The sequence below is a fragment of the Platalea leucorodia genome, assembly GCF_965183815.1.
Source record: "Platalea leucorodia genome assembly, chromosome: 19".
In the NCBI taxonomy this organism is placed as follows: domain Eukaryota; kingdom Metazoa; phylum Chordata; class Aves; order Pelecaniformes; family Threskiornithidae; genus Platalea; species Platalea leucorodia.
This window is the reverse complement of record NC_138841.1, coordinates 7,234,541-7,257,677: the sequence shown is the minus strand read 5'-3', so window position 1 is coordinate 7,257,677 and position 23,137 is coordinate 7,234,541. Positions and strand designations below refer to the sequence as shown.

At 52.0% G+C, this 23,137-nt stretch overlaps 1 protein-coding gene across 1 annotated transcript in view; it reads left to right on the top strand.

The window, feature by feature from the left end:
- The window catches only part of LGR6 (leucine rich repeat containing G protein-coupled receptor 6), a gene marked incomplete at both ends in the record, with an annotated part of 148,467 nt that extends 132,581 nt beyond the window's left edge, over window positions 1-15,886 (top strand). Inside the window, 6 exons of the mRNA XM_082329939.1 lie at window positions 918-989; window positions 2,223-2,294; window positions 3,600-3,725; window positions 5,832-5,992; window positions 12,618-12,698; window positions 14,649-15,886. Of these exons, the coding sequence (XP_082186065.1) occupies window positions 918-989; window positions 2,223-2,294; window positions 3,600-3,725; window positions 5,832-5,992; window positions 12,618-12,698; window positions 14,649-15,886 (1,750 nt within the window). The remainder of the gene's footprint in view (window positions 1-917; window positions 990-2,222; window positions 2,295-3,599; window positions 3,726-5,831; window positions 5,993-12,617; window positions 12,699-14,648) is intronic.
- Between the last annotated feature and the right edge of the window lie 7,251 nt (window positions 15,887-23,137).

Here is a 23,137-nt window from a genome sequence, read left to right as displayed (position 1 = left end):
CATTTCTGAACCTAAAAGGCAGGTTAGCTACCCAAAAAACGCCCTGGACAGTTGTTGTAGGTAGAGCACTAGGCAGTAGCTGTCTCCCCTTGCAGAAGGTCACCCATCAAGGAGACAACTTCTGCAGGTCCAGGAATTCATGATGGGTATTTTGCAGAAATTTTTAAAAACATTCACCAAAAGGGAAAAGAAAACTGAAAAACTGTGAATGTTTCCCACAAAGTGGAGGCTTGGATCAGTTCTGGATGTCTCTCAAGGGGCATGGGGAGTGTATAGGTCAGTCAGCAAACACCATGTCAGCTCTTACCCTGCGCCTTCCCCTACCCTGGGGAGCGCAGGAGGCTGCTGGAAGGCAGGTGTGCAGGCGCTGGGGCACTTCATGAAAATAAACGTGCAGGATGGAGATGGTGGGTTCAGCAAGACATCAGGATACTTCATGAAAAGCTGAGATGCCTTCAGCCCTCCAACCCCCTTCGTCGTCACCAAGGCAAAGGGCAGCACCGTACAGTCCTTCCTGAAGGGCCTCACAGAGCTGTTTGCTGACCTACCAGATCCAAGCTCTCCTCTTTTGCTCTGGAGGAAGTGTTTGCAGGCTCACGGTGGAGCAGAAGGGGAAATCAATGTGGCTTTGGTGATAATGGGCCACCTTTAACCACCACACATCAATGGCACTTTACTGTGCCATGATGGCATCAAAAGGAGAGGCTGTCTGAGCCCTGGAGCTGCCCATAGGGGAGAGTGGCTTTGAGCTGTTCTGTTGTTTATCCTGTTTACCCCTTGAAATAAGAGTAGGTCTCCCAAGCTCGAATGACAACTTCCACCGTGACAGTTTGCACCTGCTGCCATGGGACAAAGATCCCTACAAAATATGAACGCTGTCTTCAGCTATTTTCTCAAACCAGTTTCTGTTTTTCCAGTGGTCTCCAGCACAACCGGATCCATGAAATCAGAGCAGACACCTTTGTGCAGCTGATGGCCCTGCGCTCCATGTAAGTCTTGTCTGGCAGGGGGAATGACTGGGCTTTTTGCTGGGGGAAGGGGAACCGTGAGCACCCAGCCAGGCTGATGTGGAGTTTCCTAACCCGACTCCCTCTGCCTCTGCTGGGAAGCTTTGCTGTCCAGTCCCTCTTCCACTTCCCCTTACAAAAGGACAGGGCACAAACCTTCTCCCTGGCTTCCCCTCTGTGTGCAGACACACCCTGTAAGTAACCTCATTACCTGCCAGGCGTGTGGACGCTCCATACCGCACGCTCTAAGCACACGTTGCAACTCATGTGTTGCACAGCACACATTACTGCCTCCTAAATGCCCATGCAGACATGGACTCGTGGCAGGGATTTACCACGGTGTGTATGAACTCTAGCGCTCCTGTCCTTACACATGCTAGTCTTGGGCCATGCACTGGTGGAACATCCGTGTAGAACATCCCATTTGATTTGGGACTGGCTCCCCACAACTCAAAAGCATATGTTAGACATATTAAGTGCACACAAGGATGCACATATCATACACACATACTGACTTTGCAGTAGACAGCCCACTTAAGTGCTTGGCACCTTTGAGAACGCACACATCTGGGCAGGCACCCCAGCTCCCTTCAGAGCTGGAGAGATGTAGATATAGGTAGGATCTTGCTCGTGTAGTCAGCCTCAGGAGAAGAAATGCTTCTTGATGTGCAGGTTCCTCTCTGCTGATGACAGAGGGAGACGAGCCCTCTAGCTCAGATGGAAGCAGAGCTTATTGAGGAGCCTCAGGGAATCCTTCCCAAAACCAAGCCAACTGTACGTGACAGGACACACTCTAAGATGACCTTGGTTTGCCTTCCACACAGCTCCTTACCCTATTTGCCCTTGCCTGGGCACCCAGCAGTGTGACCAACCAGGGATGCTCTGGCACTAAGGCATAACCTGTCTAATGCTCTGAGGTTTAGCATGTTAGCATTAAAGCTCCAATTACAGAAATGAACCCAAAAAGGAACCTTTCCCATTGGTCTCGGCAGAGGAGCTCCAGCAAGGCAAACTCTTGTGCCCTCTGTTAGAAACCACCCATACATAGACCCAAATGTATTTGTCTCCAGGGAGCTGCAATGAGACAGACCTTGCTGCCAACCAAGGGGCTACAGATCCCACATTTGCTCACATTGAACCCCTTGCCCAGACCGGTGTCAGCAGCTTCACTGTCCTGCTCTGCACCCCTCTTACTGGCATGTCCTTGCCTTGCAGAGACCTGAGCTGGAATGACATCCAGTTTATTCACCCTGAAGCCTTTGTGACCCTGCACTCGCTCACCAAGCTGTAAGTTGCAATGATATTTCTTTCACAGTGGGCCATGGACAGGAGGTACCTGAGGACTCAGACTGACTCCCCAGGCTACAGGGACACCTGGCATTTAGATATCAGGAGGGTGCAGCGCTGAGGTGCATGTCTCAGCGCTGACATGGGCAGACCAAATCCCAAGGTTTCCTATCAATATTAGAGGGATGATAAGAGTGCAGAAGGGGCCATCTTCAAGATGCTTTCACTCTAAATACTTAAGCCAGTACCTCCACTTTCTGATGCTATCATACCTGCCTTCGATACCTTTATGAAAAATCAGCATGATAGACCAAAATCAGCAAGAGTCATCGCAGGTTATCTTTGCTGGCTCTGGAGGTGTCCCCAGTCCTCAGCCCCCTCACTAAGACTCTTGGGTGTTTTAGGAGGTGGGAGCTGCAATCATACCTGCCCTGTTATGGGGGAAGTGGTGGGGGAAGAGGTTGTCGTGACTTAACCTCAGTCAGCAGCTAAGCACCCCACAGCCACTGGGTCACCCTCCCCCCGACATGGGATGGGAGAGAGAATCAGGAAAAAAGTAAAACCCATGGGTTGAGATAAAGACAGTTTAATAAGATGGCAGAGGAAGAGAAAATAATAATAATAATAATAATAATAATAATAATAATAATAATAATAATAATAATAATAGAATATACAAAATAAGTGATGCACAATGCAATTGCTCACCACCTGCTGACCAATGCCCAGCCCATCCCTGAGCAGCGGTCCCCCCCTCCCAGCCAACTCCCCCAGTTTCTATACGGGGCATGGTGCCATACAGTATGGAATAGCCCTGTGGCCAGTCGGGGTCAGCCGCCCTGGCTGTGCCCCCTCCCAGCTCCTTGTGCACCGGACAGAGCAGGGGAAGCTGAAAAGTCCTTGACTGGTGTAAGCACTGCTCAGCAACAACTAAAACATCAGTGTGTTATCATCAACATTATTCCCATAGTAAAGCCAAAACACAGCATTATACCAGCTACTGGGAAGAAAATTAACACTATGTCAGCCGAAACCAGGACAGAGATGCATGGGGCAGATATGTGCACAGGGAGGTAAATACCACCCAGAGCTTTAAGCGTAGGCATTAACCCCTGCCCATCATTTCCCCCAGGGACTGCAGTATCAATCCATTTATCTCCAGAGGATCCTGGTCTCCATGCAGCACCCAGCCCCATTTCATCACATCAGGCCAGGCAGCATGGCTCTCCAAGCCTCTGCTCGGCTGAGATACCACTAGCAGCAAAACCCTGACCATGGTCTCCCTCTCTGCTTTCCATTCATCAGGGACTTGACTGATAACCGGCTGGTCACACTGCCTCTGGATGGTTTGGGTGGACTGACCCATCTGAAGCTCCAAGGCAACCCAGCTCTCTCTGAGCCCTTCACCAAGGAGAGCTTCCCCAAAATGAGGTACTGATGGTGTTGGCTCTTTCACTTCTGGCGCTCAGCACAGCCTGTGTTTGCTTACAGCAATCAGCCTCCTGCTTTCCTTGTTTATCTCATGCTTTCCTCCATCCTTTCAGGCCAATAGGTTGAGGAAGATTCATCTGCTGCTAACGCGCCTCATCTTTTAAAGTCTTCCATGGGAGAGCGGTCATGAGCTCCCAGGCCCACCGCCCCCACCCCAAACACACACACAAGTGGAAAGCATGGAGCAGGCCCAGCTCAGGGCTCCTTTCAGTGTTTTCACATTCCCAGAAGCCCGTCCTAGCTAATGACATCCAGCTTTCCTTCAGTAAACTCTGTTTGTGTGGCCGTGTCTTGTCTGCTATGGATTAATGAGGAGCCTGAAGGGGTCAAACTGAGCAAGACGAGGCTGCAAAAGGCTTGGAGTGCAGTGCTGCACTGCAGGCTCTGGCTCTCCTGACCCTACCTTAGTGGTGGGTCTCCAGCATGGCACCTGCCCTCAGGCTGAGGGGGCCATGGTCCAGATGACTGCAGTTACCCTAAGGTGAAGCCACCTTTTGCTTGGGTCTCCCAGGTAGTTCCCTTGGAGCCAAGGATGCATGAGCTGATGCTCCCACTCATCCAGTATGGGTTCCCAAGGCTGGAGCTTCTCAAATTTAGACACCCACTGCTGCGGCCACAGGCCACTGCACCGACATTGGGCTTAATAGCTCAGGTCCAATGAAAAGTGTCTGCCTCAGCAGTAGTGCCTGCAGGGCTTTCTTGTCTGACTTTTTTGATTCATCATAGCTGGGATCTGCTGCATGATTGGTTTCCAAACAGCAGGGGATCCCAGAAGCTTCTGGAGGGCTTTCCACACCCAAGATGGCAGTTCTTTGTGCAGAGTGTGTCAAGTTCAGCACTTCTAGGGGCATTCCTCCTCTAAACTAATTCCATTGCCATCTCTGGAGCTGGTTTGGATTTGTACCAGAGAGACTGAGTCTGCAGGAGTGGTTCATTGAACCACACCAGGCCATGGACCCATTAACATTTCCTCAATTTTGGGGTACTGCCATTAAATAGTCTTATTCTTGGGGCACATGTCTGGCGGAATCATCTGAGAATAGTTCTTAGCCATCCTGGGATGATCTGTACCTCCCTACCACCTTTCAATAATAGGATTTAATTTGGAGCTTATAACAGGAAGCAAGCTTGTATACAGAGTTTCCATAGCCTCCCAGGGCTCAGCCAGAAATGTTTGGGAACTTAAAACAAAAGCATATTTTTAGAATATAGAGTTTCACCATATTTACTGATCTTGTCAGAAGACCTTAATTGTCTGGAAAACCTGAGGTTCCTTTGCCTTCATCAGCAGTCTTCCTGACTTCCAGCAAAGAAGCAGGAGTTTGCTGTCTTTGAAGAAAATGCAGCTGTTGACTGATAGCCTGGTATTTCATCCAGATGATGTTCAGCTGCTGTTTAATTAACCTTGTAATACATGCTATAATCAACAACTAACAATTCTACTTTCAAGCAGAAATCAGACATATTGAAATAACTTGCTACACTTGAGAGACCTGAGATTTCCCTGCCTGAGCTGGCAGGGGTGAGCCACGCTCATGGAACTGGAGCTTGGAGGTGCCTCTCTGACCTTCAGCAACAAGCAAGAGGGAACTTGCACTTGCTCAAGATCTCGGAAAGCTTCTTACCTTGAACAAAAGAAAGCAAAAAATGGCCTTGGGGTAAAAAATGAAGACTCCACATGCACGTGGCATATGGCCAGTGGGCATGGGAAAGAGAGGCTAATTCAGCCTAGGGAGAACTACAGAAACGTTTTTAGGAATTATCCAGGAACAGTGCAGTTTCCAAACCTGGTGTTTGACAATATCCTATGGACAGACAGTGTCTTAAGCACCAAAAGTGGGGCAGTGCAGAGACACCGCGGGGTGACTTGGGTCCACACTCTCTCCTGTATGGAGTCCTTCACCAGAGCAAAGTCCTGCTCCAATGTAACCATCACCTGATAGACTGGCTTTTGTCATATGTGGAAATTAAGCAAAAAGTGCAAAGCAATGTAGAGTCAGGTCATGGAGGTGACGCACCTGAAAGTTCTGCTTTACCCGTTTGCAGAGTCCTCGAGGTACCTTATGCCTACCAGTGCTGTGCCTATGGAAGCTGCAGCAGCTTCTTCAAGATGTCCAACCCATGGGAGGCAGAAGACATGAGCCCTGAGGAGGAGGATCCCCACAAGAGGACCATGGAATTGTTTCCAGGTCATGCAGATAATCACTGTAAGTAAACTGGGCTGAACAGTGTTCAATCCATGGGCAGGGCCATGCTGCAAGCTAAGATGCGATCCTGCATTTGCAGGAGTGGTCCCACTGCCAGCCATGGAGTTACACCTGCCTCAGGGAAGGCAGACTGATCCTCCTCCAGCTCTGGTGGCCAGTTGCCGTGAATGGGCTTCAATTAGTGTCTCTGCATTGGAGAAAGAGCTGATCTGGCACACCCAAGCCTTCATAATCTAATAGAAAGATCTGGGAGTCCTCAACAGCGTGGACATGTTTGCTAATTTGGCCTTGTTGACTATAGAGGCAGGCTACCCAAGCCACTGAAAGGTGGCTGAGGTTACATGGGACAGCTTCTGGGCTTGGTCATTAGACTTCTGCGCAGTACGGAGCCTTTGGCAGGACATCAGTCTTTGTTGCTACAACATGCAGCGGATGGACACTAGGATTAATCTGAATAAGAGAATGAACTCAAAGAACTGGAATGTGCAGCTGGCTGGAGGTAAAGAGACCTGTGTCTGCGCTCCTTCTGTGCACACACCCTGATGCTACAGCAAAGGTCAGGGTTAGGTATGAACAGACACCTTTGGGGAATATGATGAGCTTGGCACAGGGGCTAACATATGCAGGGCAGAAGTGGCTCCACAGTTAAAGATGAGCAGTGCTTTCTGTTCAAGAGTCAATTTATTCTGCACTCCAAAATGCACTTCTGCATAGACCTCCATGAAATCTGTTTCACGAGGCCAGCAGAGGAGTGTGCAAAGCACACCTCCTGCACCCACAGACTCACAGCACACCAGCAGCTCCAGGCGGAAAACTGCTGTGATCCCTTTGCAAGGGAATCTCAAAATAATGTGAAGAAAAGCACGAGCCCCTTTGCTTCCTCTGTAACTGCTGGAGAGTGGAAATAGCATTTCAGGACGCAGCTTGGATGCTGCATATGTTTATATGTTTGTGTAAATACAGAGGCCACATGAACTTTAGAGGTCTGAAACACCCTGTAGGCAACACCACCTCCTGCTGTGTGCCTATAGGAGCTGGGGAGAGGGATGAGTCCCTGGAGAGCACTTGACTCACCTGCTCCCAGGAGCACTGTGCACCCAGCCATAACCAGGGGCTCTGCAGGATCTCCTCCTGCATCCCAAGCGGGCAGGAATAGATCTGGAGACAGATATTGACCCAGAGCAGTTGGATACTGTGTGTTACAGCAATGACGGGGGGCAAGGTCACCCAGACACTTCATGACACAGCCAGTGAGTGAGTCACGACCCCGGCGTCCCTGCTCCTGCCACTGCCCTGCCCCTGTCCTTCACAGACTAAGAATAAGCTTTAGTGACGTAAAAAGTCCAGCCAGAGGCTAGCAAGTGTGATTCCTACCGGCATGATGTGGCTCCTGGAAGCATGGTAGGTTGGTGGTTACACTGGGCAGACAGCACAGAGGAGCCATATGTTACGGTCATTGCTGCAGGAATTTCTTCTCAGCTGGGTCAGTTTTTCCATCGTTAATGCAGCCCATACTTTAACAGCGCTTGTGCATATAGCTGGGGTGTTTGCCCTGCAGATTACAGCATCTGTGAGAAGACCTGGTTTGCGGCCAGGGCCCATAGTACTGCTTACAGACCTGCTCTTGCTGGGCACCAAGGCATTTGATGTCTCAAAGGATACTCTCTCCTGGCCCTGTCAGCAGACCAATACCTCCCACAGGCTCCCAGGCCTCCAAGCCAGTCTCAGCCTCATGGATTATATGTGTGTTCACGAGATATTAGGACCAGAGGGGAATGCTGACTCATTCTAAGATGTGCCAGATGAGACTATTAGCAGCTCATAAAGGCTCACATTTTCAGATGTTAAAGCACTGGGTTTGTCTTGAAATATCAAATCACATAGGTGCAAACATGAAATGCACAAGAACATCCTTCCTTACTATGTGCAGCTTTTGCAGATGACGCTCCTTACCATTCAGCAATGCATGGTCTACTTTTGACAATGAGGGTTTTGTGATATTGCTATTTTACTTAATTAATTGTTGCTTTATTTCTGTTCCCAGTGCTTCCTTTCTGATGGCCACCAGTGGTATTTAGCTATGTTATGTGCATCTTGTAACACTTCCTCATTAAAGAGGAAAAAAATCTCCCAAACATTCCTTCCATACAAGAGATAAAGTGGTCTCGTTAAGAGAAAATAACTCGGGGCTCTGTCCCTGCAGTGTACAGCCAGGCTCGTCAGGGCGCTTGGATGCTGTGGGAGAGCTGGTGAGAGGGATGGGGCACGCTTCCAGACAGCCGTGTCCTCTCAGCCTTGCATAGTGCTTCCAGCAGGGACCGAGGAGCCCTTTACAAACAAGTCCGCAGAACCTCACAGCCGGGCGGTGAAAGGCAACTTGTCCCAGGCCGCTGTGCAGGGGCGAGAAATGGGTCCCTGGTGGCACAGCCCTGCTCCAGCAGCCAGGCAATGCTGCCTCCCACAGTGTGTCCCGCTCCCGCATCCAGCACCCATCCCTCAGCAGAGCCCAGCACCCAAGGGACCGTCTGGCGCCAGCCACAGAGTGCACGTGATGCCACGGACCCTGTGGCCAGCTCAGCTCTTTCCCATCCTCCCAGGGCCCCAGATGCCTGGGAACCCCCTGGACACCACCCAAGCGTGTCCATTCACATCCGAGTACCGGCCACCCGAGGCCCAAAGGAGCGTGGTTACTGCATGTCTCATCACTCTGTCACCTTGTGATGGCAGATATTTACAGTCCCACTTCCAAAATTTTTGGTGCTTGGGATACGCCTCTTTGGATTATGATTGGCGGCATTTAGCAGATACCCCCTGCTCCAAGCCTGTCCCGTGTGGCTGGGCAGCAGCCCAAAGATGACTCGGGGGCTTGTCACACAGGACATCCACCCAACACCCCCCAGCAGCTCGCTCCTGCCACCCTCCCGAAACTGGCTGCAGAGGGAGGACAGGCAAAGTGCAAGTACTGCCATGGCCACGGGGCATTTCCATCACAGTCCCAGCACCCCCCTCGGGACCACTGGTTTGAGGGTAGAAGGGGATGTATTTACTTATAAACATATGTTTGCAATAACGGAACAGAGCTATAGAAAGTGAGAAGAGAACACACTTGCATGGTTATCCTTGACAACAGGGCACTGCTTTACCCAGTCCAGCACCTCCATGAGCTTGTAAAGCTGACTAATTAACTTTTGCATCCCTCCAGCAAACCCCGGAGGGTCCTTAGAGCTACACTGTTCCTGCTTCTGTCATTCAAGAAGGATACTCGAGACCTCCAAAAAGCACCTACCCAGGCCCCCTGCAGCCACCCATGCCCTAACTCTGAGGGAGGGAGCAATTATCTGCAAACCCCAGGTGGGAGTGCCCTGGCCAAGGCAGACAACACAAAAGGGGAAGAAGCATCCAGCCCAATGTTTTTTGTTCTACCCCTTCTCCAGCAATTCTCCTCCTCTTCCTCCCACTTCGGTGCCGGTACAGCTGGCTGAGAACCATTTTCCATGGAAAGGGCACTACCAGCAAAGTGGGGTTTTTCCACAAAGCCTCAGAAATCGGAGGCACCTTAGTGAAATTCAAATAAATAAGGGCTACTTCAAAAACAATGCAGGCTGCCTTGCTAGAACACAACAGCCATTTTCTTTTCTCTGCAGTTCCCAGGCTGGGACAAGTACTGATTTCTAGCAGAAAGAGGTACATTTTCTGCTTTGAATCCCGCTGTGCTGGCCAAGGATTGCTTTGCAATTCACAGCTAGCTCAGTAGTCCAGGCAAAACAAAAGATTGCTCCTTCACTTCATGCAAATGTTTAACCTATGCTCAAAACCAGCTTTTGTGCATTCTGGCCCTTTGAAAAGAAAAGGGATGGGGGCAGATTACACTTTAACATTACCATGGGTTGGGTGGCACGGGGGCACAGAAAGTGCAGGTCTCTGCATTGATTTGAGTATTGTGACTGCACATCACAGCCTCCGCACTGTGGATGGAAAAGACACTGGAGATTTATAAGACTATAAAATACAAGGAGGAAATATTTTTCCATCCCACTGTGAGTGTTTTCTTGCCAGACTTCAAAGCAGCAGTAATATTTCAACTCTTATACAGACAGATTTAAAAAATGGCATTTTTTTCCCAAAGATCACTGAAGCCAAGAAAGCCACAACGCTTGTCAGGAGGCACTAAAGATAGCACATTATTTGTCATCATTCTTTAATCAAATAATCCCAGTTGTATTTTCAAACACAGGCAGGGAGCAGACCTCATGAGAGCACCATTTCTAAGCAGATTAGGCAACTAAATCCCACTTAGGTTAGCCATATCTTCAGCACTGTGGAGACTCACTTTCCTGGCCGGTGTCTCAGGTGCACACCTGGGCACCAGCATCAGTCCGTATCATTCAAGGGAGAGCTCATCCCACAGCCACAGATCCAGCTGCCTGGCTATCAGGCTGTGGCAAGCACAAAACATGTCCTTTCCCCTTCCTCCCACCCACAGAAAACCCTCCAGAGATCTCCACTGGGAGCAGAAGGCCATGCAGGGGCCATGCATGGGGATGGCACACTTCGCTGGGTAAAAAACTGCCCGGATGGGTGGGCCCAAAGAGTTGCAGTAAATGGAGTTAAATCCAGTTGGCGGCCGGTCCCAAGTGGTGTTCCCCAGAGCTCAGTACCGGGACCAGTTCTGGTTAATGTCTTTATCGATGATCTGCACAAGGAGATCGAGGGCACCCTCAGTCAGTTTGCAGGGGACACCATGTTGGGCGGGAGCGTTGATCTGCTGGGGGGCAGGAGGCTCTGCAGAGGGCCCTGGCCAGGCCGGGTCGATGGGCCCAGGCCCCGGGGTGAGGGGCAGCGAGGCTCAGGGCCGGGTCCTGCCCTGGGGGCACAGCAACCCCAGGCACCGCTGCAGGCGTGGGGAGGAGCGGCTGGGAGCTGCCCGGCGGGAAAGGGCCTGGGGGTGCTGGTCGACAGCCGCTGGACATGAGCCAGCAGGGTGCCCAGGTGGCCAAGAGGGCCAGTGGCATCCTGGCTTGTGTCAGGAACGGTGTGGCCAGCAGGAGCAGGGCAGGGATGGTCCCCCTGCGCTGGGCACTGGTGAGGCCGCCCCTCGAATGCTGTGCTCAGCGCTGGGCCCCGCACCCCAAGGCGGCCATGGAGGGGCTGGAGCGTGGCCAGAGCAGGGCAGCGAGGCTGGGGCAGGGGCTGGAGCACAAGGCTGGGGAGGAGCAGCTGGGGGAGCTGGGGGGGCTCAGCCTGGAGAAGAGGAGGCTGAGGGGAGCCCTCATCGCTCTCTGCAACGGCCTGAAAGGAGGCTGGAGCCAGGGGGGTCGGTCTCTGCTCCCCAGGAACAAGCGATGGGACGAGAGGGAACGGCCTCAAGCTGCGCCAGGGCAGGGTTGGGTTGGATATTAGGAAAAACTTCTTCACCTAGTAGGTGAAATGTAGTCAGGCCCTGGCCCAGGCTGCCCAGGGAAGTGGTTGAGTCTCCATCCCTGGAGGTATTTAAAAGCTGGGGAGATGTGGTGCTTAGGTACATGGTTTAGTGGTGGCCTTGGCAGCGCTGGGTTAATGCTTGGACTTGATGATCTTAAAGGTCTTTTCCAATCTAAATGATTCTATGATTCTATGATGGTGCAGTGGGACAGCAGCTGTCCTCACTGTCTCCCAGTGCTGTGAATCGGAGGTAGTTTGAGAGAGGAACAAGGAACAAAGCAGAAAAGCATGTCTTGGATTAGATTAAGAGGATGCCATTCTCCTTGGTGATGACCTACACCTACAGGCCATCAATAACACAGATGCGGTCTCAGCCCCATTCTCTTCCAGCAGCTTCTCCTTCAGCCAGGGAGTCTCTGCCTGACCCTCAGAGACCCCAGCTCAGGGTGCAGCTGCCAGCACGACGGAGATGCTGGCCCAGCAGGGTAGGCTCTGAGGGCAAGTGCAGTCTGGTTGCATAAACCCCACGGATCCAAAGTCTGCAGGCATGGGCAATCAGTCTGCCTTTAAGCAAATCCAGGACTGGGAACCTCCAGGGTTAAAAACAAGGCACTGCAGTCCCAAGAAATCATAGGACATAAAATAAAGCAATAAATGTTGGGTTCTCTTGTCTTTTTTGCTTCTGAGCCGTTTGGTGGTGGTGGTTGCTGACGAAGAATTTGTGCTGCAAGTAGAGGCTAACGGCTCTCTTTGAACAAAGCTCCAAAGTCCTTGTTGACGAACTGACATTGGACAAGGCCTGCCCAGAAAGCTTCCATTTAGAAGATGCATTTGAAGGCTTTGTTTTCTGTAACCACATAGGCTACAGTATTTCTTTATTTTTAATAAAGCATGCTGGGAGGAGGGATCCGCAGTCACACAGCTCTGGGATCTGGGGCTCTTACACTTCAAATGTTGGGAGTAACCTAAAAACAGAGGGGTTGGCCACATTGCAATCCACCAACGTTTACAAGACCTTCTCCCTCTACAGCAGTGACTGCAGGGAACAAACTGGACACCAGCAGCTACTTTGAACCTGTGGGCTGGGAACTGGCTGGGAAGGTCTGTGTTGAGGACAGGCAGTGGGAAAAGCTTCTGGCCCAGCTAGCCCCGATGGCCCTGCTCATTCTTCTCTGAGCATCATTTCTCGTTGTTTTCTCCTCAGATGACCTAGATGTAGATGACCTCCAGATGGACCTCGAGGAATCAAAGCTGCACCCCACTATTCAGTGCACGCCAAGCCCCGGTGAGCAGCCAGGGAAACCCTTTGAACACAGCTGGGATCCTCTGAGCTTCTCTAAATCCCCAGGCTCCCACAACCCTTCCTGCAGTGTCTCACAGATGTGCAGATCAGAAGCCTGAATGGTTGGGCTTTGGCCAAACGGGGAACAAGTGAGGAGCTTCCTTCTCCCACTCGGAGGTAGCTGCCCTCCTATGAGGAGAGGACAAGGTCATGGTACCCCTGATCAGGAATCCCAGGTATCACCAGCTCCTCCAAGCACAAACCGGCTCGCAGTCAGACTCTGGCTCTCAAGAAGTTCCTGTTCCCTTGCAGGACTTAGACTTTGCTTTGTCCCAGCCAGCCCAGAATATTGCATGACAAGACCTTGTCCTTGATATCCCAATCATCCTTGCAGCACTGCAAACTGCAGGGGTACTTTACTCTGTTTCCTGAGAAAGGGAGAGAAGCGACGTGCTGGACTGCACCCAGCCACTTTCTCCTTACTTCCATCAAAAACATGCCAGTGGGCACAGGCTGGCTGGGACATGAGGAAGCTGCCTTCTGATTTTGTCCCCGTTCACAGCTCAGTGGTGTCCTACACAAGCACAGCTGGAGGCTGGAGAGGCCTGGCTCCATCCAGGCAGCTGTGGGACACTGGCAGGGATGGAGTTTTCACCACTTTTTCAACTGAGTTTGCTGCAAAAGAGACAAGAATGAACAAGATTTTAGCAGAGGGCATGCCCTGCTGCCTGGGTACAGAGGTGCTGGCTCTCTGAGGAAAGCCAGCCAAAGACCTCCACCCGCATTGAGCTGAACAAGATTTCTCAGTTTCCTCTTATTTCCTTTGCTCTCTACCACCTAAAAGTTGGCCTGTCCTGTTTCTGGTTTTGCTGAGCTCCCGCCCTGAGCCCCGCACTGTAACATCTGACTCCCTCCCAGAGGCAACTCTCTCTCATTGCAGCATCTCTCCCCACTCTCTTCTTTTTCCTTTGTCAAACAGCATCCACCACCAGTCCCCTTTTTACCCCTCCGTGACCTTCCCTTCTCACTCCCCCTTCTCCCCACGTCCATCCTCCACCATTCTTTCTCCTGACATCCTCCCACTTTCTCCTTGCCCAGGCCCTGCTGTCCCTTCCCTGCCACCCCAGCTCCCTCCCTCCCTTCCTCTCCACCTACTGCCTCTCTCTTCTGCTCTAACACTTCATCTCATCTTGGCCATCCCCTCCATGCATCTGTCATTCATGCAGAAACAGTAAGACACCACTTAGCCAAGGTCTTGAGTATAAGGGCAGAGGTTGGCAATGTCAGAGCTGGATGCAGCATCCTGACATCTCTCACACGTCTCCACACCACTAACTCCAGGATCCCACCGGGTATGTGAGAAGGAGCAGCTAATGGCAGAGTGGCTCAAATGCCAGGCTGACACCAGGAGCGTTAGTGGGTCTGGAGTCCCACAGAAACGTGGATCATTATGGTCATGAGCTGCTAGGGACAAAGGCCCACCTGGAGCTCAGACTCTGCCCCATTGAACAGCATAGGGCAGGTGGGACATGAGAGCAAAAAGGCTTCGCCATGCATATGGTCATGGGGTGGCAATGCCAGGCCCCGACCTTTTTACATTTTGGGAGCTCTGATAAGTTTGCCATTTCTCACATTTCACATATCACCTTTCCCTGCACCTCATTTCTGCCCTGGACAAGGTCTGAGAGGAGGCCCCGGACAGCATGCCAGAGGCACCCCAGTGTGGGGACAGGAGCACAGGGGAGCTGAGACAGAGCCAAGAGGCAGCACTGCTGCCATCCCGCTGCAGAAGAGGGCAGACAATGTTGTATGCTCCTTTCCAGCCCACAGCATTCAATAGGCAAGGGTCTGGTGGGGTCAGGAGAGGGCTGGGACCTGGCTGCTGCTCCAAGCAGCACCACTAGAGCAGAGCCGTATATTCTGAGTTTAACTTTGGGTTTTGTTTTCTTCCAGGTCCCTTCAAGCCTTGCGATCACTTGTTTGAGAGCTGGATCATCCGCTTGGGAGTCTGGGTCATCGTTCTGGTCTCGGTGCTCTGCAATGGGCTGGTCATTCTGGCTGTCTTTGCCTCTCCCAGCTACCTCTCTCCAGTTAAGTTCATCATCGGCTCCATAGCTGGAGCCAACATGCTGACCGGCATTTACTGCAGTATGCTGGCTCTTGTCGATGCCCTGACCTACGGCCAGTTTGCCAAATACGGTGCCAGATGGGAGACCGGCGCAGGCTGCAGGGTGACGGGGTTCCTGTCGGTGTTTGCCTCCGAGGCCGCCATCTTTCTGCTGACGTTGGCTGCCGTGCAGTGCAGCATTTCAGTCTCCTGTGTGCGGGGCTATGGAAAGTCACCCTCCTTAGGCAAGGTCAAGGCTGCTGCCTTTTGCTGCCTGTTGCTGTCCTCTGTGGCTGCCGTTCTGCCTCTCTTCTCCATTGGGGAATATGGAGCATCCCCTCTCTGCCTCCCATATCCCATCCCGGATGGAAAACCAGCCACGCTGGGCTTCACTGTGGCCTTGGTGATGACAAACATGCTCTGCTTCCTGACTATCACGGGCACATACATCCGACTGTACTGCAACCTGCTGAAGGGGGAGTTCAGTGCTGTCTGGGACTGTGCCATGGTCAAGCATGTGGCCTGGCTGATCTTCACCAACTGCCTCCTCTACTGCCCAGTGGCCTTCCTCACCTTCTCCTCCACACTCAACCTCTTCCTCATCACCCCAGAGGTCATCAAATCCGTCCTCCTTGTGGTCCTGCCCCTGCCCGCCTGCCTGAACCCCTTGCTCTACCTGCTCTTCAACCCCCACTTCAGAGATGACCTCCGCCTGCTGAGGCAGAAGGGCCAGGACAAGGGGAGCTACCCGCAGTCCTGCAGGGTTGATGACATTGAGAAAAGCTCCTATGACTCCACCCAGGCTCTGGTGAGCTTCTCCGACATTGACCACATATTCGAGACACCTGATTCCCTGGGAGTGCACCCCATCCTCGACAGCTACAGCTTCCCCTCCATGACGCTTGTCCCCTGCCAGCAAAGGGTGGGCACCAGGGGGAAGGAGAGGGGCTTCTCTGAGCATTGTCCCTGCCTCAATGACAGTGAGGTGCTGATCACCTCAGAGAGTCAAGATCCATCCGGCAGCAGCCTCCGGATAACCTTCTTCCCCTCCCCGCCCACGCCGCCCTACACCTCTCACTTATAAACCTCCTCCGAGTAGCCGTGCCGAACAACCCCACACCACACGCTGAGGGCCAGCCCCAGTGCTGGGTGGCCAGCAAAGTGACAGCAGGCTGCTCCGTGTACAACCCGTCTACCCTCACCCCCCATCATATCTGCCTGGGCAACCGGCACCACTCTGCCAGCTGCCACTCACCTGGAAGGGCTCTGACTGAGCTCCAGATACTCAGGGCTGGCCATGGGAGGAGATAAACCCCCTGCGCGAGTGTTTCCCCTGCTAGGGACTGCCTGGGAGAGAGCCCCACCAGCTCAGGAGATGGGTCGGGGAGACCCTCCTCCTCATCATCCTACAGCATTGCAAGCCAGGAGGAGCCTGCAGCAAAGCCCAGCATGTCTTCTCAAGGCAGAGACGTCTTAGCAAAAAAAAGCCATTGCTCTGTGGCAGAAACACATGGAAATGGCCGACTGCAATGATGTGGCCACCTATAGGGACCTCAGGCCTTGTCCTCCAGGGTCCTCCACAGGTCCCGCAGACCCCTGGAAATGGGCTTGTGTCTGCCCCACGCCATCGTCTGGAAGAGCAGAGGAAGTGGGTCAAAAGCAGTGTATCCATGTGTGCACCTGAGGTTTGGACTGCCTCCATTTTGGGAGGCTCCGCATCATCCACTGGGAGCCTCATGGGTTGGGCAGGACCCCCACTTTCAGATGATACCAGGAGCTGGGGATGCTCATCCCCTCTTTCAATCTGGCCCACAGTGTCTAACAAGGGGTCTTTGAACCCTAAGGCAGCCAAATCTAAACATCTCCACAGAGAAATGTACGTGCTTTGCCTGAGGTCACTCGGCAGCGCCTGGCCAGGGTGCTCAAGGGAACGCTGGGCTCCCTCCACCTTCATCGCTCCCTCCACCTTCCCACGCTGCAGCACACCCAGGGCACTCCTGCCTACAGCCACCCAGCTCCTGGTCAGGAGCACTGGAAATGGGGTCTGGCTCCCTCACTGCCCCCAAACCTCACTCCTGGAAGAGGCTGTTGGTTCCTGGGTACATGTCCTCCAAGCAGAATAGCCATTTTGGGGGCTGCATTTGCCCTCCCCTCTTTTAAGGGCAGCTCATGTAGAAGGAGGGAACAGAAATCAGCCTTGTGGGATGATGGCTTCAGGAGGACACAAGCCACTGGGAACAGTCTCAAATTCGCTCCCTGCAGATCAGGGATCTCCCAAATCCAGCCTCTCCATCACAAACCCTCCCACTGCCGCCCAACGCAGCAGGGAGCCCGCGGTCAGAGTTCAGGCCCTGGGCAAAGCTTTGGTTCTGCTGACATTACTGCAGCTGTATAAGTCGTTCAGTCTTGTGAGATAATAAATGAGCCCCATTGCTGACCAGTGCCTGGCTTCTGTCCTCTTGCATGTGAAAAGCACCTTGTTGGTTCATTCAGTGGCTGGCTGGCTGCCTCTCTCAGCCAAACCAGGCTGCTGCTGCTTGAATGTTGTCTGTATTGCCTGAGTCAGGACTGGGAAATTGCATTGTGTCCACATGAGCTGGCACCATCCTCCCCACCCCTCTTCTTCAGAGGGAAGAGCCAAACCGCCTGCCTTTATGCAGCAGAATTACATCGCCGGTGTCCCTCTCCAGACCCCATGGACCAGACCCACCTGGCTGCACCCCTGATCTGCTGCTCGGCTGCATCTAGTGTCTGCGTTCATAAGCTGCATAAAAGTTTAGGGACATCATATAACAGGGTCTCCCACGCAAAGACAGACTCCCCGCCAGAGCCTAGCTCTGCTTCCCTTCTCTTCACATGAGCCCTGTGGTCTTAGCTCAAGAAGAAAAATCTCAAGATCTCAGCAGGAAATCAGAGGAATGAGATCCAAAGATTAGAGAAGGGGATGGGAACCCCAAATTTAGTGACAAAATCCAAAGCTCTGCTATGCAGTCTGGTGGGAACTATGAAAAAGTAAGCCCTGTTGTAATATTTGAATCCTGATCCAGACTTCTGATATCCTACAGATGCTCAAAATCAGTTCTCATGCTTGGCTCATTAAAGACACAACCATTTTGTTCTGTCTCCTTAGGGCTGCTCATGTGCACGTAACTGGGAAAGATTCATATCTAGTTCCATTTGCAGAAATAAAATGTTCCTTCAGAAGTGGGATTATATATCCCCAGCATAAATTCAAATTCCTCAGCATGTATCCTAACTCCATAAGGAAATTCCTAATTATAAGACATCCCAAAATAAGCCCTACTAACATTGACACAACGAGCATCATTTACAAGTCACAGACCAACAGCAACACTCGCTTGCCTGAAATCCCCTGCACTGCGCTGATGCCAGGAGTATTCATGCCACGCTAGCAGGCGTTAAGGTACCCAAACGAACACTTGACAGACAGCTGTCCCCAGTGGATGGCACACGTGATGTCTCCATGGGCACTGGGCCATCAGGGGACACTCACACAACATCACGGTAGCAGGAGCTGAGCAGTACTTGGGACAATAAAAGCAGGATGCTGCATGGTCGATGTAGCAGAAATTGAGTCTCCAGTTGTCCCAGCTGGTAGATAGGGTTCCCAAAACGTATGGATGTTATGGACACTTCCTATACACACGTCAGTGTGCATGGACAGGCTGCCATGGCTGTAGAGACTGTGGTATAGAGCCAACAGCTTCCTCTCAGGATCACATGAGTTGCAGCCCTCATCCAACCTGCCTGTCCCTTACACAGTCTCTGCCTAACTGGTCACATCCTGCTGTGATGTTGCCATAGGTGTCTCAGGTGGTGGCCACCACGGGGTAGACCAACTCACAAACAGCGTTACAGATGTCCTTCATGGTACTGAACACAGAGGAGCAGGTGAGTCTGAGTTCAAGACTGGCAGGCGTCTGGCACAGCTTTCCAGGGCTCGCACTCATCACCTCTGGTGCTGGCTGAAGAGGAGGAAGAGCATCTGAGAGTGCCCAACCCAGGAAGATCCTGAGATAGCGACAGGGCTGATGCAGGCACAGGCACTGTCCTTCCCAAGAGCAATAACATTTCCCCAGGAAGCTGTGGAAAACTTCACTGTGGGGCCAGGTAAAAGCCCTCCAGAGCACGTGGGCCCCTGTTAGTCAGTGTGGGACTTCCCACCCCCTCTCTCGCAGATGAAGCAATGGCCAGCAGCCCTGCTGGTCTTTGTGCTAGAGCACAGCACAGCCCAGCGCAGTCCAGCGGAGCCCTACAGCACCTCGCCCCATCCCTCAGGGCATCCACAGCAGATGCTGCCCATTATCCTCTGCTCACCCATGATCCCTGCTTCACCCTGTCTTCTGCCTCACTTGTGTCTTCAGGCACACGCCTGGAGGATGTCCCCTGTGAGAGAGACGTTGCCTGTGCCAAGGAAAGGCACCTCTGGGGCAGAAGGGACTGAGAGAGAAGCAGGCCACCCCAAAGGGCTTTGAGCCCAGAAAGCAGACACGCTGCAAAGCACAGCAGCATTCATTGTTCAGTGTGGAACCTCTTCCCATCAAGGGTCCGCAGGCTGCCTCCAGGGAAGCTCTGGTTTAGGGACACGGTTTAGAGGTGGACCAGGCGGTTAGGTTAATGGTCAGACTCAATGATCCAACCTTAATGATTCTGTGATTCTATGGTAAGACAGTCACCCCTCAAAGCCAGTGTCCATCTCATGGCAACGCAGGAACTGTCTTTCCCAAAGAGAACAAAGCTACTGGGTACAGATCCTGCGGGATGCACCAGCCAGCACCCTCTTTTCTACCCCGCAGAGCCAGGTCTCATCAGGCTCAGAGCCCTTCCTCACGGTACGCCTGCACAGGCCAGTCTCCTCACTTAACTGAGTATAAGCTTGTCGTGGAGCAGGGATGAGACCTGTTCCCTCTGCTTCCCCGGGGCCACAAGGAGCCCCTCAGAGCCCATTTAGAGCAAACACATCCTGAAGCCCTCTCTGAGCTGTGGTCCTGGCAAGATTACTAAGAGGAAAGGAGGGAGCGTAAGCACAGAACATGTTCTGTCCTGGCCCACAGAGCTGCCTGAGAAACAGTGAGAGCTTACGGCTCTGCAGAGATGCAGGAAACAGAAACCAGCACCCTCCCCTCTGCTATTGCAGGCCATAAATCCAGAGTATGAATGCTCTGGCAAATGCTCATTAAAATGCTTTTCATCACATCTCCAACAGTGGACACATGGCTTTCCACCCCACCAATCACTAAATTCAATAATTATCAAAACCAAAAGTAAAATCCTACACCACTCCATCTCCTGTCTTAGCAGCTGGTTTGGCCCTTGCTGGTGCCCGGCTGACCACCTTCAGGCAGCTCAGCCCTCTGCCAGTCAGTAGGTAACTGAGGGTGACCCTGCTGCTCCACAGGCAACACAACAGCCTGGACTACCCAGTCCCATGGGCAATCAGGAGTTAGCTATGTAAACGGCAGATGGTCAGCCAACAGAGGTGTGAAATGACTTCAGCAAGCCCAGAACAAGCCCCATCCTCCACCAGCAAGAATTCATGAGGCTGCTCTTCTGCCTCCTGGACTAAGCTTTGGCAGCAAGATACCATACTGTCTGGATACCTCCCTTCCAGATGATCCTCTTCAAGGCCACCAAATGTTAGCATGGGCCTCCCAACAGCAACCAGAGGTCCTTGAGGCATCCTGAGCTCTTTTCATTGGAGACAGGGCTCTGCTGGATTCCAGCCTTTCGAAGGGGATGTATGCAACTCAGTAAGTGAGAGAGAAGTTTAAGTCTGGGCCCTGTCCCTGCAGCACATTTGCTCCTGGGTGGAAGAGGTCTGGCTGCCAACCAGCCCCAGACAGCAGCCAGTGAGTTGCACCTCATGGTTGGACAAGTGGAGCTGGGCTGTGAGTCCCAACGCAGTCAGTTGTCAGTGTGACAGACTGGATTGGCAATCCCCACTCAGCTTGGTGGTCCTGGGTCCCCTCTGACGCACCAGAGGTTTCCAGGAGCGGATGGTGGCACACTTTGCAGCAGCCTGAGTGAGCAAGAGGGCACAGAAGTGGTGGGACACGTTGAAAGGGAGGAGAACAAGGCCACACTGCCTTGTGGGTTACATTTTGGCTGATGTGGCATATTCCAGGCAGAGGCCGGCTGGGTAGCTGGATGACATGAGGAGCTGCTCTGGAAGCCATTGTCAGGGCTGGGCACCTTTGAGGTTTCCCCTGCACGTCAGCAAGGCACTGTCAGGACACCCTGAAGGGGAGAGCCAGCATGTTGCAGGGAGGATTTTGGCCCTGAGGGACCCGGAAGCATTGTCTAACAGGACAATGTAGAGACGGTTTGTAGGCACTCTCAGATGCTAATTTTTCACTTGTCCAGCCCTCACGGCTGTAGATGTGCAGCTCCTCTGAAACAAAGCCAGTGAAGGAAGCACCCTACAGTATTATTTTTTCAGTCTCATTGGTTTTTCCACCAACGTTGTGACTTCTGGAAGCCTGGACCATGATTCAGAACGCTTGGGATGGCAGCACGGCTGTGGCCACGGGAATGCAAATGATGAGAAGCAAGCTCTGCATGAGATGATTGCGATATCTGGTACTAGCCTCCTTGGAGGCCAAAGAAAAACAGAGATTTTGGAGAATGCAATCCCATCTTCAAGACTGAGACAGACTACAAGTCAGGTCTGGCAGCTGACCTCAGCAGTTTCAGGTTATATCCTGAGCTACCAAAGGGTTATTGCCTTTTCCCTACTCCCCAGTGACACAAAACCATATTCATATTTTCAGACAGTCTCTTCCAAACATGCTCCAAGAACCATTACTGTTCAAGACCTGAATGGGAACTTCCAGGTTATCTCATTCTCACAAAATTTGGTGTTTTGAGCTCCTGGAAGCAAAACCAAGGCATTTCATCTCAACTTTTTGTCTGTGAATATTTCGTTAACTCTAATTCCTGCTGGGATCTTTCCCCAACATTTCCTGATATGGACACTGTGCTCCCAGCCCTGCATCCCCATGCACCTCTTCCTTCCATCACAGACCCCGGGAAGGAGATGCTGGCTTGTGTAGGCACAGACAGTCCAGAGCCAGAGCATCATGGGGACCAAACATATTGGCTTTTGTTCTCAAAGTGAAAGACCTTGTGATCTTCAGTCTCCACTGGCCATGGTGTAGGTTTCCCTTGTATCTGCTGTATTCTATGGTGTCTGTCAGAGTTTCGGGATGGAGGGGTCAAAGATGGGCAGACTGGCACAGAAAAAGGTGAGATCTGATGGATGACCTCACAGAGGACTCTCAACTACAAGAGACACTGGGTTTGACCCCAAAAAGAGCAGGGAGCCAGGGCAGAGCATGCAGCAACCGCCTCGTGGCATCTTGTGTTGTCAAGGAAATGTCATAACACACTTCACTCCTTCCCTGCTGGGCAAAGGCCACACCGCTTTCATGCAGCAGAGAGCTGGCTGTCCTACGCGCTCACAGCCTTCACGCATGAGTCTGGTAACTGGGTGTTCCTAGGAATGCAGTCAGAGCCACAGATCTGTCTGCAATCTACCTTGCTTCCAGCTGTATGCTTCCCATACCCGGAGGAGGGAGAGGCTCCACTTTGAAAGGGTGATAGGCAGGAACATGGTGCAGAGGCGGCAGGTTTGCAAGGGGCTGAGGAGTTAACAGTTTGTTCTGATTCCTCTGGGAATGCCAGTACACTCTCCCACTACTATGCTGGGAAGCAGAAGTATTCTGGGAAGTATTCTGCTAGGAGACTTCTTAAACCTAGGATGAAAGTGAACTATGTGCAAAGTCTCTCCAGTTATGTTTCAAGGTATACCAGTACATTTGAGACCCTCGCTCATTGTCTTCTCTTCAGATGTATCTAGGATGTCATTGTACAAGCAAGTGTCAAGTTGACCCTTGGAAAAAAATCACAGGAGAAGCCAAGTTCCCAATGTGAAAAGCCAACCTGGAAAAAAGAAAAAAGCTCCAGCTTCCTGAAGGTTTCAAAACTGGAGTAACTTCCTTGCAATTAGTGAGGAAGAAGAGTCACAGTCCCATACTGGCCAGTCATAAACTGAGTCAAACACCTTGACCTCTTCTCTGGCTCCTCCCCCGAGATCCAAACGTCTTAAAGAATTAAGGCTTGGCTGGGGCAGAGGGTGTCTGAGCAATGGTCACTACCTGCTATCCTAAAGGGCTCCCAGGGGACAGATATTAACAATGCACGGGTGCTTAAAGATGCAGAAAGACATGCTTTCTGAAGCACTTTGGTGTTTACTTATGATTGGAAATAAACATCTAGGACTTGTATGACTGCTAGTAAGGCCTCGATGTGGAGG